The following is a 20506-nucleotide window of genomic DNA, read 5'->3' as shown; positions in this document are numbered from 1 at the left end:
ACCTTACTGTGCTACTAAATAAAGAAACTGGTTTTGAGTAAATAAAGGAAAGCCTTCTTTATACCGTGGATTGAATCTAGTATACTCCCACGCACAACAACATAGAATGAAAATATCAATGAAGTCCAGGGTCCTTTTTGAGACAGTGCCAGCCAGGGTCTCACCTGGACCAAACAAGGTGGTCTGGACATCCCTAGAAAACCATCAAGTGACCCTTTGAGGATGGATGCTCCGTCATCTATCTTCCCATGCTAGCTAGAAGGGCACAGATCACCCTCACTGAGGCAAGAGTCAGACTCAGGGGGAGCCAGAATTGGAGTGGAAGTGTGTGGTTGGGGCTCTAGAGTCAAGCAGCCTGAGTCATAAATCCTGGCTCCCCCACTTACTTTTGCGTGACCTTGGGCAAGTTACCTAACATCCTTATGCTTCAGTTTCCCTAACTTTAAAAATGAGCCTATCTAATTGTACCTACTACCCAGGATTATTCTGAGGATTAAATGAGAAATGTATGTAAAGCTTGGCATGAGGGACGCATTCCACAAAGGTTCACTGCTGTAATTCCTATTTTTATTCTTACTCCAAACAACAGCAGGGTAAGAATGGGTTTGGGCAAGGTGACACTTCTTCAGCCAGAGATATCTCTGACCAGAGCTCTTTGATCCTCTTTTCTCCTGGCTCAGAGGAGCCTCCATCTAGACCATGAAGTAACAGGGGATTCCCAGGAGGTTCAAACTCCTTCAAACATAATATAGGAATCTGCTTGATCAGTTAGAAAACTCAGAGTACTTGAGAAATTCAGGGTCTCTGGAGTGAGGAGGCCATGATTTAAGAAGCCCCAGACATTGTAATCAAATTATCAGTATTCACAGATGATTCTGTGAATAATCATTAGCTACTCAAGTTAGGGATGCTTGGAATGATAGTTGTTGGACTTTCCCATAAGGCCCTGTTCTCAGATTTCTAAGTGGAGATTCAAGCCTCTCAGAAAAGGGGATTAAGCTCCACAGGCACTTTAGCTCCTGTTGCCTCAGGAAACTCTGAGGCAAGGCCTACATCAAAACGTGCCCTGAAACCCAAGCTTTGCATGAAGAAACTGAGGTTCGAGCCTTCTCTAAGTGACTGTAAACAACTTCTATCACCTCTCTAAGACTTAGTTTCCTCCTCAGAAAAACAGAGATAATAATATTATCAACCTTATGGGTCATTTTGAAAAGATGAAAGGAGTTGAAATGCAAAGCAACCGGGACAGCGCCTATCATGGAAATCAATAGATGTTAGTTCCATTTTCATTCCTTTCCTCTGATTTTATACCGAATTTATGGTCTGGTTAGGAGACATTCTTAAGAAAAAGAGTTGTTCATGATTTGCTGTGTGCTTTGGAGATGAGTTAACTTTCTGAATGAATGTTCTCTTTTGTGATTCTGACTAGAATGGCAGCCCAGGGTTACCAAACAGAAGCCTAAGAGTGAATGACAATGTGGGCTACACTCTGACCCCACGAGGACCTGTGAAGGGCAGACATTCTGAGCCACGGGGTGCTCAAGATGAACAGAGATGGTAACCAGGGAACTAGCATATGGTCTTTGAAGGAAGGTTGCCCCATTTCCTCCCAAATAACGTTGGAATCATCGGAAGACTAGGATGCGGCAGTGATCACCCTGAGTAGGGGGTTAGACAGTCAGTGACTTCTATGGTCAACAGCAGGGTATGAAGGAAGTCTAGCCTTGTAGGATAAAGCAGAATCACCATCTTGTTTCCAAGGAGGCACATGGACTGTGCCAGTGAGGTTCCCGATACCATTATATTAGTATTGCTCTTAGCCTATGTCAAGTATGTGTGATTGTCAACTTGACCATTTTTCCACTATGTGCATTTTTCTGTAATTATTCCCATTTTGTTTTCTCTTTATATTTAGAGACAACCATTTGAAAATGTCAACCTATCTAGTGGCACTAAAAGAAAACTACAAAAGGCACTTTTATGGTTTTTTTGGACCACACTTAGGAGCCAGACATGGTAGGGGCCCAGAAACAGAGACACACTCACAGAGGAAAGGTGAGATTCAGGACAGAATAAAGCCCTTGGGAACACATCTCCTTCCTCACCTTTGGGGGCTTTCCTCTCCTCCAGGGTCTATGTTTCAGACTTGCACTTATGCAACAAGTATTTGTTTAGGGTCTCCCATGGGCCAGGCTAGGTGCTAGGATACAAGAGTGAAAAAAACAGATAATGTCTCTTCTCTAGTGGAGCTTTTGGTTTACTGGCAGAGATGGACAATAATAGAATAAATATATATTACATACTACAGTAAACCCCATGAAGAAAAATACAAGGGTCTGTGAAAATAGGTAAAAGGGACCTGAGCTAGTCTGTGGAGGGTGATGGGAGGAACAAGTCAGGGAGGACTTTCCTGAGGAAGTGACATTGCAGCTGAAAAATAACAGAATGAGTTAATCTGATAAGCAAAACCAGAGGCAGCTTCTAAAACTAATGGGCCCCTAACTGAAATCCATCACTGAGGCAAGTTGCATCCTTCCAAGGTAAGCCAACTTTTTTGTTTCTTTTTCAAAACCAATTCAAATATTGTTCCCTTGTGACAATCTCTTCTATTCATAAACTTCTTTTGGTCTTTGACCATTGGGCATCTGTTTGCTTAGTGCTGCTTATGCGGAGTATATACTCCTGAAGTAAAATGCCAGAATTCAGGTCATCTGTGTGACCAGCTCCTGTGTGTGACCCACATGAGGTCACAACATAGCTGAGATCTAAGTGGTTGAACTTGACCATTGGTTGCTTGATCTGAACATCAAGCCAAGATGCAAACTCACAAGGCTTTCAATTGCTATAAATGCTTCTGCATTTTACATTTTATATAACGCACACACGTTTTTATTTATTCTAAGAAAATACTTCACAAAGTCAGTTTGAAAGAATGCGTGGCTCCAAACACAATCTCTTGGAAGTGTGTGCTGCAAATGTGGGCAAGGCCCCGAGCCTCAGAGACTCGAACATGTGAGATCGGAGCTTCTGTGGTGGCCGACCGTGCCCACAGGCTCTGGTGGAAAGGGCACTCACCGGGTAATTACCAGCATGGTTCAACTCATTATATTCAATCTGATACAAGAAATGTTCGTTGGGCACCTGACTCTCAGCACAAGGATAAGAGCTCTGATAATAAATATAGTAACACTCATGACAATAAGAGCAACTATCATTTGTGTGGGCACTCACTATGTGTTGGGCACTGTGCCAAGCATTTTACATAGACATTTACATCTACATATCTCATTTAATCCTCATAACAACCCTATGAAGCAGTATTAATATTCTCTTGGAAAAAATGAGGCTTGGAGAGATTCAGAAATGTGTCCATGACCACACAGTGAGGCTAGGCCTTACTTATTGGCCAGGATTTGGATCTAGAGCCTAAGACTATAATACCCTGCCTTGTTTTCACATTGTTATCTCATTTTTCAGATGAAGAAATTATTGTTCCTCAGAGAGGTTGCATACACATTTCAGAGCCCTGGACATTTTCCCTGAAAATAAGATCTACAACTTGAGCAATTCCTATGTGACTGGCATGTCACCTCAAAATTTTCCAACTCAGAAGTACTCAACCTTGTCTCCTGTTAGAATAATCTGGGAATTAAAAAAAAAAAAATTAAGGCCCTATCCCCAGATCAACTGAATCAAGATCTTGGGGGATAGGAGCTGGGAGCTTCCCAGGTGTTCCTGATACACAGAGAGGGTGAAAAACTCTTGCCCCTATTCTCACAACACCTTCCGAAGATAGCCTAATTTTCCAGATAAGAAAACTGAGGCTCAGGGAGGTGAACTGTCTTGTCCAAAGTCACAGCAAAGATGGGGCAAAGTCAGGATTTAACCCCTAGGCCAATTCCAAAGCCCATACTCCTTCGGCCCTCCAAGCTGTCACCTACATGGCAAATTGGCATTCCCTCTAACTGTAGGCAGTGTTCACTGGCTTTTGAGTTTGTTCTCGGCAGCAACTCCTCTCTTTCCTTCCTTCCCTCTCTCTACTGCCACTCTCTTCCCTGGCCCCAAACCCACAACCAGATCCATCCAGACTTCACGATCAGGAATTCACATGGATGCACTGGCTTGATGCCCCTGCTTTGGGGTGACAGTCCCTAACTCAAGACAGTGCCCACCATGGGCCTCCCAGCAGGTCCAGAGCCTCCTGGATACCTATCCACTTCTTTGAGTCTATCTGAGAAGACAGTGGCCCTGAGATCACAGCCCAGCAAGTTACTTTTCTGGGGGGCAGGAGTGGGAATTGTAAAGCAGAGACTTTAAAAGTCAAATTAAATATCCCAGGAAAATAGAAAAAGCAAAATCATGAAAAAAAATGTGGTCAATCATTAGTGGAGAGGTTGAAAAGACACGCTCCAATGGCTTTTAAAATTCACAGAACCCAGGTCTCCTTAAAATAGTTTTGCAAAGTACACTGAGAATTCCATGCAGTAATATGAAACATAAGGCCTGCTGCTGCCACTGAACATGCTTCAGCTGGCTAAACTGAAGGAGCTTGACATTAACCCAAGACTCTGCAGAACGCAACAGGAAGGCACAATGGAGACGCGGTTGCAAAGCTGCCCCAGATGTGTACATTTTCTGCTCCATTAAAATGACTTGGACGAAAGGCAAAGTACATTTGGCCCCAGGATGAGGGAGTTGGGGAGGGGCAGGCACAGGACATCCAGCCTCATCAGAGGCCTCCCACTCCCCAGTCTTGCCTCCCTTCCAGTCTTTCCCCCACACTGCTTCCAGAGCAGACTGTCTCTAATGCAAATGGGACTGCAGCTCTCCAGGGCTGCCAGAGCCAAACTGCTTTGCTCTAAGTCTCCGTTTTCCCAACTCTGTCATGGGGTTAATCATACCCACTTCAAGGGTTTGGCGTGAAATTAATTGAGATGTATACATGGTGCTTGGCATGCACGGGTTATAGTTAGTAACCTTTGGAGGAAAAGTAGATATCACAATTATCATCACTGAAACCAGGTCATATGAGGAGAGACGGGTGAAGGAAGTGAAGATGTCTGAGCAGAAGATAGATAAGATCCTAAGGAGACAGGATCCCAAGTTTTCCATATTTGAAGAGCTGACATGTATGTAGTATGACAGCTACAAGGTGAAAGTTTCTGCCTCCATGTAAGTAAAAAGGACCTTTCTCTCAGTCAGTAGTGTCCAAAAGTTAAGGGGTGGTAGTAAACTTCCTGACATTAGAATTGTGTAAGAGGCATCTGGATGGCCATTAGAGATAGGGATATTGAAGAGAGGATTCAGCCGTGATTTAGCTGAAGCATTTTAACCACCTCTTTAAGTTTGAAATCTATACTTTTGAATGGTCTTTGCTTGCTAATCAATGAATCAGCTTGCTAATCAATGCATCAGCACCGTCTTGGGTTTCTGGTATGTGTAAAGCCCCAGGCTACCGCCTCCAAGTCAAAGAGGTAGTTTGACTCCATTTTCATTAGGGCAGAGGAAGTACCTAGTAGGTTCTCCATGGAGCTGGTTTAAAGACTATTCGGGTCACATGGGAAGCAGAAACACGGGGTCTTTCTGTTGCCCTCAGGCTGTCCAGCGGTGTCTCTGTGAGCATCCCGTACCTGTGGTTCTTCTCTAGAATCTGTGCACCTACATGCAAAATGTATTTGAGTCTGTGTTTACTCTGCTGGCACCCATGTCAGTTGGTTCTTTTCTTCATGCTGGGTTCTTGGGACATGGAACTACCTCCTTATGAGAATTATTTACATTGACTTGGACGGGGAATTTGTTTGAACTGAGGATACAGTGATATTTAATAACATTTACAAATCTGTTGCACAAGGAGCAGAACCAGTGCCTGCCCTTTGGTCACTGGGAATGAGACAGAGCCGGATTCAGCTACAACTCGGGAGAAAGGGGGCAGATTTTCAGAAAAGACGTCCAGGAGGTTTGCTATTCATGCTCTCAGGGTCTTTCTTTAACACGTTTGTTTTATAAGCATTTAAATGTGCTAGGACCCTGCGATGCTGAGGTCACTCAGCATTTTTGTCCCCTCTCAAGGAGCTCATTCTAATGAGGGAAGATAAAAGGTACTGGCACAAAATAGGAGACAGAGACCACCTGTGCTTGAGGAGTGCAGGTGGTTGGGAAAGGCTTCACAAAGGAGGTGACATTGGAGCTGGTCTTCAGGGGAAGTTGATGTCAGCATGTGCTGTGGGAGGAAGAACTTCCCAGAAAGAGGGCAGAAGCATAAAGGGTTGGGATCTGATAAAGCATGCTACCTTGGGAAATGTCAAATAGTTTAATGTGTCCGGCATGTACTATGTCCAGGAAGGTGGTAAGAAAGATGAGACTGGTGGGGTACTTGAGGGTCACCTTCATTTAGATGGTGGAGGACGTTGGCCATGGTACTACTTGAAATTATTTTGCCAACACAGTTTGGAGCTTCATGGAATTTCATTAAATATGGCCAACTCTGCATGATCCATCTTGTGAATTATTAGAAGTCTTGCTACACATTACTTCCCCTTGACCACCATAGGAATGTATTCTTAAGATAAAAACTCATTTAAGATCAGTCCAAAGAAATCATAATCACGAAGGTAAATCTTCTGGAACGACTCAGTGTGGCACCTCTTTTTTCCCACAAGTGTGTGGGGCAACGCCAGACCAACATCTGCATCAGGAAACTCGTGGTCATATCTGGCTACGACCACATATATATCACTGGCTTACGGGAACTTAATCTGACCTGTGCATTTGGATCAGGGAGATGTGTGTTAATGGGGTTCGCCTGTACAACATTATCCCCAAATCATGATGAAATAATTTGCGGGTTTTGGTTTATCGACTTCATCATTAGTGTAGCTGATCTGAAATGCGAGTACAGTGCTTTTTAAAAAATAATATGTAAGACTTTCTGATCATAAAGTAATACCTACTTATTGTGGAAAATAGTTAAATTTAAATATATGACTGTAAAACACAAAGGAAAACAAAATCACTCACCACTACTATGAAACAACATTTTGGTGCATTTATTTTGTTTTTTCTTACAGCTTGAGTTCATTTAAATGAATTTTTTTTCTTAAATACAACATTTAATTAAGCCTGCCACCTCCAACAAGCATTCCTCTATGAGAACACTTTTCTCACTATAACATAATTACTCACTTACACATTTTTAATACTCCTGGATGGGACCCTAAGGGTTTCCAGGCCACGGAAGGTGTTACTCATTTAGTAACCTAATTTTGGCACAGGTATCCAAAACCGAGACTCAATTTCTGATAACATTATCTAACACTGCAAGGAATCTAGGTGTTTTGTCCGTTCTGTTCATCTCTCTGCAACTAGTGCCTAGCCAGAGTGTGGCATATAGTGCTTACCCAAACAATGTTCGGTTGCTTGAATACAAGAATGAATTACTGGATAGCTGGATGAATGCGGATTTCTATTTATTATTATTCTTCACCAAAAATTTGAGTCCCTACCAAGTGCCAGGCCCGGGGCTGAGAATTGAGGATATAAGTAGCCATACTTGATATAAAAGCCCACCCCCTCCGGGGCATCAGTGTGAGAGTGCTGGCCCCCTCTGATGCGGGATGTGGTTCCTGTGAGCAGAGCCCAGTCAGCCCCTTTTCAGTTGTTCGTGGCTTGTCTGGGGGCACCCAAGCCCCTCCAGGCTTTCTTCTGCCTATGATACTGGGGACAGAGCAAAGACTGGTATTCCACGGAGTCCCATTCCTGAACTCAAGGTGCTCCAAAATGCCCAGCTAATCCTGGGGTTGCCTCCTTTAGAGCACCCCTCCACTCCCTGCTTCGTTCCAACTAGTCCCAGCTCAAAGAAAGGCATGTGATGGAGAGGTGCTTCAGTGGAGGAAGACTATAGGGCGGAGGGGCGTCCCCCTGCTCCCTCCGGCTGAGAGCTGCCCTCAACTAACCCTCCACCCCCCCAACCCCCAGCCAGCTGGTCCGACTGGAAATCCCAGATAAGCCCCAGTTCTGGTCAGAACTAGTTTGGCAGCTCTGGGGGAACGTTTCTGGCTGACTGACCCTCCCCTTAGCAGGAGCTGGTAGTTTTGCAAAAAAAGAAGAAAAAAAAAAAGATACGCGAACTAAAGGAGCTAAGAGGAGTGGCTACAATTATTTGAAACACTCCAAAATTCTGCTCGCTTGCAAGTGCAAGTTTACGGATCCCAACAAGATTGCCCCCACTCCCGGCCCTGCGTTCTTTCTCTCACACTCTTCTCTCCTTTGCAATGCAGTTTTGTTGCGATTCAATTTGTTTTGCAGCGCGATTGTTGAAACAGTATAATACTCCCCGCACGCCGCGCGACTTTTAGTCAATGCATTTTTCCTTCTCCCGCAATGCTATTGTTATTACTATTATTGCAATTCAATCTCCCTGCCCTTTCCTCTCCCTACGCGAATCGCGCTCCGGCTGTGATTGCTCGGGTCTGACTTTGCGAGTGGCGGTGCGCTTCCAAACCCCCCTCACCCGCCCCCCGCCCCCTTCCTCCCCCCCTTTTCCGCGCCCAGGCGAGAGCAGCCGATTGGCAGAGCCGTGCTTTCAGGAACAATAACAGTGGGGGGAGCCCGGGTCCCGGGGAGCCGCCCCCCGCCCCCCGGCCCGGCCGCGCGGCTCGCGCCCCCCACCGGGTCCCCACCTCCGCGCCCGCCCCGCGGGCTGACCGGCCCGACCGGGGCCCGCCCCCGGCGCCCACCATGTACGCCTTTGTGCGGTTCCTGGAGGACAACGTCTGCTACGCGCTGCCAGTGTCGTGCGTGCGCGACTTCAGCCCCCGCTCGCGGCTGGATTTTGACAACCAGAAGGTGTACGCCGTGTACCGGGTTCCGGAGGAGCTGGGCGCCGGGCCCGAGAGCCCCCCGCGCGCCCCCCGCGACTGGGGCGCGCTGCTGCTCCACAAGGCCCAGATCCTGGCGCTGGCAGGTGAGCGAGCGGGCCGGGAGGGACGGCGGGACCCCGCGCGGGGGCAGGGACCCGGGGCGGAGGGGGCCGGGGGGAGCCTCTGCCCGTTCCGGCCTCCTCCTCCCACCCCCTAGGCTTTTCTTTTGGGGATCGGGTGTCTCGAAAAGGCCAGACCAGTTAAAAACACCGGATGGTCCCCTTTGTCTTCCCCGCCTCCCCGACACTCCCGCGCTGTCAGTCTGTCTCCATCGCTCTTTATCTGTCTGTCGTCCTCTTTCTGTTTCTGTCTGTTCTCCTGGCCCCGTCACTTTTCTTTTCTCGCCCCGCCTTTGCACTCTTATTTCTCTCTCTCACCTCCTCTTTGGTCCTTACCCTCTCTGCTCCTTCTGTCTCCTCAAGTTTCTCTGTCTCTCTTCCTTTAAGGCCCTTGGTGCCTCCTGGACCTGAGGAGGCAAGGTGGATATTGTCAGACTCTTCGAGGTGTGAGTCCCTCTTCACAGAAGGAAGCTCTGACATCCTTGTCCCATCCGGGTCATCACTGGACAGGATGAGGAGGCCTTAATCACTGGGTGCCACTCTCCTGCCCCTTCCTGGCTAGGTGGCAGAGATAAAGAGGTAGTGGCACTCAGCATCCCTCAGCCTCCACACCCCTTTTGAATCTCCCAGAAGGCTCTCTGAGTGAGAGCTGAGGGCAAGGAAAGAGTTTCTGGTCAGAATAAGACCAGACCTCCCATTCCTGCTTTCTCAGGGCCCTGACAAATAGGCAAGGCAGGTGGTCTCATCCCCATTTTGTCAGATGAGGACACTGAGGTTCAGCTGGTGATAGGACAAGAAACCAGCCCTTCAGCCTCCTACGCCAAGTTCTTTCTGCTACATTGAGGCACCCTTTCCTTTGTAAAGAGAAGCCAGTGGACCCTCTTTCCCAGCTAGTAGTAGGGGACATGGGTACAGACGTAAGAGGAAGAAGAAAGTATCACTTCCGTTTGGGGGAGCAGCCTTTTAGCTGCTGCTGAGGGGTGGGGGTACCCCAGAGTGGGCAGAGACAGCCAGCCTGCTCTCTGCTTGGAAGGGAAGACCAGGGTTAGGAGCTGAATGAAGATGGTGTAGTTTTAAGACCTTTCCCAATTTTTCCAGCTTCCTTTGCTTTCTCACATTTAGCCTGAAAGATGAAGCCAGCATGTTACCGTATTTCAATGTGGCAGATAGAGAAACTGGCTTGAAACCAAGAAGTGACCTGCCTAGGATCCCGTGGCAAATGAGCAGTGGATTAGAGCTCTGGCCCATGACTGTAGTTCCTTTCCAGCACCTCCTGTGGCCTCTGAAAAGTGGGTTTGCACTTGAGGAGTGGAAGAAGAACTAAAAACCCACCGGCACCGCAGGGTCTTTTTGTCAGACAGCATCCTCACCACCCCTCTGACAAGCCCTAGGGTACAGTGGGGTAGACCCATTCACAATACCTGGTGACAGCTGGGTCCAGAAAAACAGAATGAGGAGAAGTATGTAGAAAAGGGAAACCTGTGGAGCTGATGAGGTTTTATTTTGTTTGCTTGCTTTTAATTACCTGGGGGAGGGGACTAGGTGATTATTCCCCAAGGGTATAGGCCTGAGGAAGTTGTAACTAGGTTGTAACCTCAGCTTGGCTTGGGCTAGAAGAAAAGAAAGTGTGCTTCTTGATGATTGTATTATACTCCTAGATCTGGAAGGGCCTCAGGAGAGGGGAAGCCATGTATGTCAGAAGGAGTCAGTGGTATGTATGTGACTTGGTGTGTAATGACTGTTTTCCTCTCTTAGAGATTGTTCATTCATCCATTTATTCATTCAGCAAACACAAACACTGCTTGGCTCTTCAAGCACTACAGAGAGGCTGTGAGGCGGAGGCAGCCCTCGCTGACTCTGATTTTAAAAACTGATGAAAGTCCTCATAAGTAAGACATGGAGTTCTTGGTCTGAGAACCATGGATCTTGAATCTATAGACTAGTCATCCTACGAGTTGGAATGTTGATAAATCTCTGGGGTTATTAAAAACAACAACACAAAAAGATCTAGGCAACATTTGGGAATTGGCAGAGCAGATCCAGAGAAGAACCATGGCGCCAGTTTGAGTAAAGTGAGTTGAAAAACGCTCTCCCCCACCTCTTCACTTCTTTTTTGGGAGGAGACAGGGAAGAAAAAAGAAAAAACAACAAAACCCAACTTGAGGTTGGCTAGACCACATTTCGAATTCCAATCAGCTGGTTAATTTTTAAATTGGAGCTGCAGCTCTGGCTGGAAGGGCCAGGGTGGGTTTGGGGATTCATTTACCCTGAGAGAACTCTCCTTTGTGGCTTGAAACTCCGTCTTGACTTGAATGTGGCGGCACTGAATTGCTCGCAGTGACTTCCTCTTAAAGAGCTAGTCTTTTGGCATCTCCCAGCTGTAAATACCACTGTGTTGTGGCACCACATGGGAGGAGGTGAGCTCTCCAGGGGAGGCAGACACGGCTTTGTGTTTGTGAATTAGCCACGAGTAGCTGCTCCCTCTCTGGCACCAACAGCAGGGGCTCAAGGGGCAGTTTTCGGGCTGCTCCCGGGCTGTGGGCGAGAAGTGTGTTACTTGACTGAGTATTTGCCCAGGCCCACCCAGAGCTGTGTTCAAGTGTACCTCTTCTTGAATCCAGCAAATGTCAGAGCGAGCTGCTGAGGGACGTTGCATTTTTCCAGCTTGTGCTGGCTGATGCCGTGGTTTCATGCGTGTCAGGCCCTATGGTATCGCCCTCCTCTCAACAAATGGCGATTTCAGTCCAAGGGAAAAAGAAACAAACCCACCTTTATTGATAGGTTTGCTGTGTGCCTGTGCACTGTTCCTGCTGGTCCTCCCTGAGACTCTGTTGGTAGAGATCACTGTTGATATTATTTCCGTTGTATAGATGAGGACACTGAGGCTCAGAGTCTGGCCTGGGGCAGAGCTAGCCTCAGAACACAGGCCCTACTTGGCACTCGCCTTTGTAAAGTAGCTGATTTTCCCATCAGCCACACAGCATGCATGCAAGGAGTGAAAGCAAAGGGGAGAAATGACCATGAAGCTTGGCGCTCAAGGCAAGTGTTCAAGCCAGTGGACAGTTTTCATTCCTGAGTTTTCAAGCCCATTCTGCTCTTCCTCTTCCTGTCTTACCAGCATCTGTCCTACAGAGCACACACACCTTGCCCTCTCCGCCTTCAGTTGCCATCTTACTGAGGAAATCTCCAAGGAGCTCCCACCCTCCATAGAGGAACCACATAGCTCAAGACTTGGTTTACCTTCGGTCTCTCCTTGCTCATTCTCCTTTATTTGCCAAGCACGATCTGAAAATGAGAGCTACCCATGTGGACAGCTCACTGTTATCTAACTGCAGTCCGGCCTGCTACTGGGGCTCTTGGTATTGAATTTGGTGGTTTCTACGGGGCAAACACTGGCTCTCTAGGCTCAGAGTCTTACGATACCACGTCATTCCATCCAAGCATCTGTGCTATGTTACTATTATTGGGGCGTGCTAAATTCCTTTTGTTGTCAAATGCCCCCTTGCTACTTCCTACGTGCCAGGCCCAATGCTGTCGTAAGCGAAGGCACCAGTGCACCAGGACATCAGAGGTACTGGCTTTGAAATGACAGCATGACCCAGGGCAGACGAGCTCACTTTTGAGGCCCTGCAAAGCCTAGGTTTTTGTCAGGGGCAGAGTGATGAAGAAGAAAGGGGCATCTTCCTCAGGGAATATGTAGTCTTAGGACTAGAGTCCGAAGTCTGGAGGTAGAAGCCGGGCACTGGTGGGGGAGGGGCAAAGGGGGGGGGCAGAGAAAGGGCTTATTCTAGCTGGGCTGCACAGATTCCCTTCTAAGTCTTTCCTTTCCGCCTCTACTACTACTGCCTGCATCCGGGCCTGTGGCAGCTTTTATTTGTCTAAACCAGTGCAGGGATCCCCTAATTGCTCACCCTGTCTCCAGCCTCTTTGTGAAGTTGCTGTCAGAATAATCTAAAAGACAGTCTTGGGTCAATTCACCTCTCTCCTTAGAACCTTCTGTAGCTCCCTGCTGCCTACTGAATTAAACTTCAGCTTCTCTGCCTGACATCTGTAGTGGCCTCAGCCCCACCTTACTTCTCCAGCTTCACCCACCATTCCCACTTTCCCTAGACCTGTGGTATTTCATGCCATCTTGAGAACACACCCGCAGACACTCTTTTGAACCAACCAAGATGGATTAATCATTGTCTGACTTGGGGCCTCTGCCCATGCCTTCCAGTGGGGAAAGCTAACATGTTACATATTTGTGGTCCAGCGAGCTAGAGGGGACAAAATACACTGGGAGCCCCCCCTGCCTCAAGGGTGTTCCCTGTCCTACCCTCTGCCCCCAGAGGGACTCTTCCTCCTCAGAGCTCTCCCTTTGCTCTGCTTGTCCCTTGCTTATGGATCTTAGCATTTTGTGTTTTGCTTCAGTTAGTCACGAATGTGCCTGTCTTCCTTAGCAGCCAGTGATCTCCTCCAGGACAGGGCCCTGCCTTCCTTGTCTCTGCATCCACAGTGCCCAGCACATGGTCCACACCAGCCAGCCCGTGCTGAACTCATGAACTTTGGGAAGACAGGTGCATTTATTCTGTTTGGGGAGCGGAAGTAGGGAAGGACAGGAACCTCTGTAGCAGCAACTTGTTTTTCAGAGCAGAAACCTGCAGTGGGATTTTGAGGTTTCATTCAACGTTGTTCATCTGGAAAAAGTCAACATTCTTTATCACTCCCTTGACTAGAAAAACCCCACACTTGGGGGAAATAGCTTCCAAAGCCACGTTCTTCTTGCTTTGGTAATTTTAGCTCATTCAGGGCTCAGGTCCCAGCTTGGCATTGTCGGTCCAAATAGATCACTTGCTCCAGAAATGCTTTGGAACTTCTACAAAGTTAGCAGCGAAGCAGGGGACTAGCCGATTTCATATGCAAAGATTGTTGCATGTCATCAGTGGGAGACTGCCAACAAAAGGATTTTTTTTTTTTTTAAAGCGAGTGAAAACTTTTAATTTAGGTTTTGACATGTTCTGCTAATACACATTGGAGCAAAGATTGGAACTTGCCTGCTGTCATCTGTTGCAGATTCCACTGAAATGTTAACCATTGAAGGCTCAGTCTGATGTGATTTGTCTTATTCAAGAACCACATATTCGTTACAACGAAATGGTATGTGCTACAGAGTACTTCAGAGTTCTGGTTCACAGGATGAAAGAAAAAATTGCCCTAGGCAAGCTGAGGTCATACTCTTTTGTGTGGTGTTCTGTTATTCAAGAACACACTAGTTTTTATTTTTAAAAACACACCAGAAAAGTGGAGTTCATGTTTAGATCTTTGACTCCAAGATTAATTCTCTTTCCACTGTGCCTACCTGCTTTGTCTTATAAGCTCCTTCAAGAGAGATGTGTGTACTCTTCATTTTAAAATGCTTACCAGAAAAGGGTAAATGCCCTGAGGAGGTGTTCTCCGATTTATTTAAGTTTCATGGGTATTGAGTTATACGAGGTGGGCAGTCATATGCTGGAGGGAAATGCAGGAGGAATGGGCATTGTTTTTTGCTTTCTAGCACTCATTTACTAAATATTTATGAAATACTCACGAGGTTCCAGGTTCAGTGCTAGGAATTTCTGTGTACTCTGTCTACATCCCCGTGAGGTAGGGCTACTTGTTTGACCTGGGAGAAGTGAGCTATTCAAACAGCTGTCGAGCAGGAACTGTAGGTGCCAGGCAATGGGCTTGTGGAGAAGTGTGGGTCAGTTCATTCCGAAAGCGTGACACCTAAACTAAGGTGGCAGTGGTCGTGGTGGGTCTGAGATGGACTAAGAAAGGAGAATCCATGGAATTTGGCAACTGCCTGGTTGTGGTGATAATGACGTGGTGATCTGGCCCCTCCTCCCTCCGTGGGGAGCACTAGAAGAGCAGTTGGTTGGAAGAGGAGATGATGAGTTTAGCTTGAGACAAATTGAATCTTAGGGGCCCATGGGACATCTGGGTGGATGCTCCAGGGGAGCAGTTAAGCACGTGGTCAAGGTTCAGGACAGCACTCTGAAATTGGGCTGAAGATCCCAATGTGGAAGTCATTAGCCGCAGGACTGGTGAGGTCACAGCGGGAGAGGGTGCAGAGTAAAGAATCATGCAAGGCAGAACTGTTCAGAACATCAGCTTTTAAGGGCACAGCTGAAGAGGAAGAGCCCAGAAAAGGTGACTGGGATGAACAGCCAGTGATGGATGGAGAATCGAGTGATAACCAGGGCAGATGGGTGTCTGGAAAATCAAGCTAAGAGAGAGGTCTTTGGATCCCAGATCTAGGCCTGTTTTTGTTTCTCTTAACTACATACAGCTACTTCTTCCTCTGAGCTTTTGGTTAGACATACAATAGGGCAGCTAAATATACTTGCAAGTGAAGAAAAGATTTGCATGGGATGATATTTTGGTGGTTTTCAGTGTCTGAGTTTTGCCCTCAGTAGAGGAAGGATCAGGCCTGTTCTTTGGGGTCCAGAAAGCAGAGTTGGATACAAAGAGTGGAATTCATGGGGGTTGATGGGAGCAGAGAGAGCAGATGAACAATTGAAAGGGCTTCCAGCATCGTGATGAGCTCCTGATCACTGGAGTTGGCAAGCATGTCAAGAATATTCTGGAATGGAATCCTGCCCTATGGGAGAATTTGGTTAGGTGACCTCTAGGTCACTTCCTTAAATATTAAGGAGGAAGTGTTAGAGAACTGAAAGAAGATGGGCTTTGAAGTCAGACAGTCTGGGTTCCAACGGTAACTCTGCTACTAAGAAGCGATGTGACTTGGGGCGATTAACTCACCTCTCTGAGTCTCAGGTGCTCACGTGTAACGTAGGAATAGTAATTGGCTGCCTGCCCACTGTGTTACTCAGCACGGGAATACAGAAGAGTATCTGGCACATAGTAGGTATTCGCTAAACAAAGGCAGCTGTTAAGGACTGTGGTGGCTAGGAGTTCCTGGCAAGAGAACAGCTTGCTTAGTTGTGCGTACCACCATTCGTGGAAAGGAGTGATTTAGAGGAGCAAGCACATGTAAGAAGCAGATGAGTTTAAAATTTAACTTGTGTGTGTTTTAAATCCTCCTGGGGCTTGGCTTCAGCATGAAAGGGTAGTGATCCCCCAGTATGTTTTGCCCCTTTGTGACCCTATGCTGGGGCCATTTCTTACCCCAAAAAATGAGCCAGCAGGATGAAGTTCCTGGTTTTGTTCATGCCCAGCCCTGTGCCAAGGCCAGTGAGGCAGCGGGAGTGAGAGCAAGGAGACCTGAAACCTGGTTAACAGTTTCTTCGCCTCTTTTTTGAATGGCATCAGTAGGACATTTCTTCTCATGTGCCCACCAGGAGGGATTAGGTCATCTACTCTTACCCTGCCCTGCACAGAAGAGAAAGAGACCTAGAATTCCCTGTGACTGGCCCACGGTCACAGAGCTGAAAGGACCTGGTGAGGTTTTCTTGTCCAGTCCCTGTGTTTTACAGAGAAGAAAACCAAGAGGAAGAGGAACTGACCGCCAGAGAGTCCGTTACAGAGCCAGGCCTCGAACCAGTGTCTCCTGATTTCTTTCTGCTATACCACAGCAGGCCCTCTGTGTTGTCTTGACTGCATATAATCCTTGAAACTTGAGAATTTTGTCTGCCTTGGATTTTATAAAAACAAACACTATAGGCTAGAGAACACAATGTGCATGTCTTCTCTGTGGCATGCCTGTTTTTAATGCAAACCTCATAAGACTTTATAGGATTTTTGTACATATGAAAAACTTTAAACTTGCATGTAGATATTTTTAAAATAAGACAAACCTTTGTACACATTTTATGTTTAGCTTCTCAGAATTTCATCTTGGCTAACAAACCCACACCACATTAAACTCTCTGCTATTGGATCCTTTTAATGATCCAGCATAGTTTAATGCAAAATGGGATTCAAGACAATCCATCTCCCATTTTTCCTGTATACTACAGATTCTTCGGGGTTTCCTTCACTTTTGAAGACAGACTTGCGTTGCATTTTCTGTCCAACCGCCTGTTTTCTAAAACGCTATTTGCTTATTACTTTGCCTCCATTAATGGGATGTTTCTCTCTCTCTCTCTCTCTCTCTCTCTCTCTCTCTCTCTCTCCCCGCCCCCTCAGGTTAATAACAGATACCAGGTTCTTCTATATTTCTGAAGAGTAGCTTCTACCATATTTTATAGCTTTGAATAAGGACTCTGGGGATTATTTAGAGCTTGGTGGACTTGATAAGCTTGTCGTTCAAGAGTCTGCCATCCAGTCATACTTGTATAGGGCTCAGCTCAATTTGGGAATTTATCACAGCATTCTTCTGGGTGTAGGCAAGGTCTTAGGAGAAAGGCAGGCACTTTGGAGGTTATATTGACACACTCATCATTTTATATGTGCCTTTTAGTTCAGTTGAGGAAGTTTTAGCAACTTGGTCATTCTTCTCTTGTTCCTATAAGATGATTACATGACAGGAACAGGGCCTGAGTGTCATGCAGACCTGATTTGAAATGCTGTCTCCGCTATGTAATAGCTTTGTATCTTAGGCAAGCCAACTCACTTCTTTGAGCCTCAATTGCTGCTTCAGTGGAATCATTATGGAGATTAAATATATTGATGTCAGTAAAGAATTTGGCGTGGGCCCTGGCACATAGTAGGTGCTTACTCAGTATTTGTTGCATGGGTGGATGCAATTAGCTGATATCACAGCAGCTGGAAAGGAGGAGGAAATAGTTGATGTCCAAATCCTTGGTGGTTTTCTTCGCCCTGGAAACCAGAGAATTAGGAAGTCAGAATCAGTAAAGGTTGTCTCTTCAGAGGCTACATATTTATTTACATGAGAACTGATTATTTAGTCTTAAGCTTGGAACAATTGCAAAGGCAGGTTAACTAGAGAGTTTTCCTCATCCATCTGAGTCCACCGCTAGTTTCTTACATGGTTTCCTGGAATTCCAAGCCAGAAGCACACTCCAGAGCTACATTAAAATGCTACATGAAGTTATTTGCTGTCTTAGATGATCCACACCACGGTTCACCTTCATTAATGTGACCAGTCAAGAGTTATAGCTTCTTGTCACCCTGTGTTCAGTCTCCTCCTCACACCTCATCCATCTTGCTTGCCACTACCACATTAATCTTCCCTAAACATCTCTTTCATTGCGTCTCCATCTGTGTCAGATTCCTGCAATGGTTCTCTTTGCCATGGGATAAAAGTCAAGCACGGAACCCGCAGGGACAGCCTCGGGGCAGCTATTCATTGAACACCTATGACAAGCAAGGCTCTGTTCTTGGTGTTTTACATGCACCATCTTTTGGAAAACGGTTTAGCATTTCCACGATACATACGGACAAGGAAACTGAGACCCAGACAGGTTAAGTAGCTTGCCCAAGTTCCCAAAGTTAGTATGTGGAAGAGCCAGCATTCCAAACAAGGACCACCTCATTTAAAGGACTGCACTGCTTTTATTAGATCCTGGGCCTCCCTCTCCCAACCATCTCTTTCACTTTTGATGATGACACTGGTTGTTCATTAATCTTCTGTGGACTAGATGTAGATGTGAAGTGTCACCTTCAATCAGGATTAGGGTCAGGAAGGCCTGGAGACCAGACGTTTGCCCCCACGTAAGCCAGCATCTCTCAGGAAGTTAAACCTTGCATTCTGGTTGGGGTTCTTGGTATATACTGGGTTATAAGGGTCCAAAAGACAAGGAACACTTAGCATTGTGTTCAGCTCAAAACAGAGCTCAGTAGATGTGCACTGACTGCAGAAAAGGATGAATGGAGGCCTCAGGTCTTCTTGAGCCCTTATCCCTGGAGCACCAGTCAAGGTGGAGACTGATGCACATTATGATAGAACCAAGAAGTAGTTAGCTCTCAGAGGAGCCTCAAGATCCCCCCTGGCCAAGTGTCCAGATCAGGAGGCATGGGATTGGGGGGATTATCTGCTTCTGCTCCTTTCTGGAACTCACTCTTGTCATTTCAGACCTTCCTGCACTACTGAGCCTACCTTTTCAAAGAATTCATCCAAGCCCTGAGGCCTGGCTACAACCTGTTTCTGTTATGTCTGGCAATGGTCACTGCTTTCTGGGGACTTCCTGAGGAGAGAGGCATCTGGCAGGAGAGTGGGAGTAAAGTGGTCTTCTGCTTTGATCTTTGGACTGGGGAATTTGGATGTTTTCATCTATAGCCATCATTCATTCATTCAGCATTTATGCTGGTTCTGCCGTGTTGCAGGCCTGTGTTTAGAGGATAAATGTGGGCTTAGGAGGTAGAGAGACCTAGATCACATTCTGGCTCTGTACTTTCTCATCTGGGTGGCTTTGGGCCTTCTTGGAGTCTCATTTCTTTTTTAGTGGGAAAAAAAAATGTGGCTAATAATACTTAATTTCAGGGTTGTTGTGAAGTGTAGTAGTATAAGCAAAGAGCCTTATGGTGGTACCTGATAGGTAGTAGACATTCTACAAGTGGTAGCCTGTTTTTTAGTTGAAGTATAATAGCATAAAATTCACTATTTGAACCATTTTGAAGTATGTACAAATCAGTGGTTCTTAGTATATTCAGTGTTCTGCAACCATCTTCACTCTCCAATTCCAGAACATTTTCATCACACACACACACACACACACACACACACAAAATCCCTGTGACCCACTAAGCAGTCACTTCTCATTGCCTCTTCGCCTGATGCCCCTGGCACACATTAATCTACTTCCTTTCTATGGATTTGCCTATTTTGGCATTTCACACACATGGAATCAGACAACACGTGGACTTTGTGTTTGCCTTTTTTCACTTAGCATAATGTTTTCAGAATTCATCATATTGTAGCATCTATCATACCTCATTTCTTTTTACGGCTGCGTAATATTCCATTGCATGGATATACCACATTTTTTTATCCATTCATCAACTGATAAACAATTGAGTTATTTCCACCTTTTACCTATTATGAAGACTGTTGCTATGAACATTCATGCACAAGTTTTTGGTAGGTATGTTTTCATTTCTCTTGGGTGTATACCCGGAAGTGGAATGCTGGGTCATGTGATAATTTTATATTTAACATTTTGAGGATTGTTAACCTGTTTTCCACAGTGGCTGCCCCATTTTACATGCCTACCAGGGATGAATGAGGGTTCCAGTTTCTCCACATCCTCCCAACACTTGTGGCATTTCTTCTCTGTTCCTTTCTTTTTTTGATTATAGCCATCTTCGTATGAAGTGGTATCTCATCATGTGTTTGATTTGCATTTCCCTAGTGACTGATGATTGTGAGCATCTTTTCATTTGCTTATTGGTATAGCCTCTTTTTTATTATTCTTCCATTAAACATTTTTGTTTGAGGAGTCCCTATTGTATGGCCAGGCCTAGGATATGGGCCCTGCCCTGAGGTTACTCACACTCCAGTGGGGAAGGTAGACCTCAAACCAGATGACTGCAACATAGTAAGAAAAGAGGCTACAGAGAGGTATGTACATTGTGTATTGCGGCCTTTGAGGAAGAAGGAGGAGATGAGTGGAGGCTGAGTGGAGTTTGTCAAGCAGACAAGAAAGG

General features: G+C 46.1%; 1 protein-coding gene across 3 annotated transcripts in view; it reads left to right on the top strand.

Moving 5' to 3' along the window:
- Positions 1-8564: 8564 nt before the first annotated feature.
- BEND5 (BEN domain containing 5) overlaps positions 8565-20506 on the top strand; it is a 237313-nt gene continuing 225371 nt past the window's right edge. The window contains exon 1 of one of the 3 annotated variants that reach the window (XM_081818420.1): positions 8565-8962. In XM_081818420.1, the coding sequence (XP_081674546.1) occupies positions 8737-8962 (226 nt within the window). In that variant the 5' untranslated portion in view covers positions 8565-8736. The remainder of the gene's footprint in view (positions 8963-20506) is intronic. The other 2 variants (XM_006746262.3, XM_081818422.1) reach the window with 2 other exon arrangements.

This window comes from Leptonychotes weddellii, chromosome 4 (assembly GCF_054177405.1).
Source record: "Leptonychotes weddellii isolate Sample4059 chromosome 4, ASM5417740v2, whole genome shotgun sequence".
In the NCBI taxonomy this organism is placed as follows: Eukaryota; Metazoa; Chordata; class Mammalia; order Carnivora; family Phocidae; genus Leptonychotes; species Leptonychotes weddellii.
Note: the sequence above shows the minus strand (reverse complement) of the source record. Positions and strands in the feature narration are given on the sequence as shown.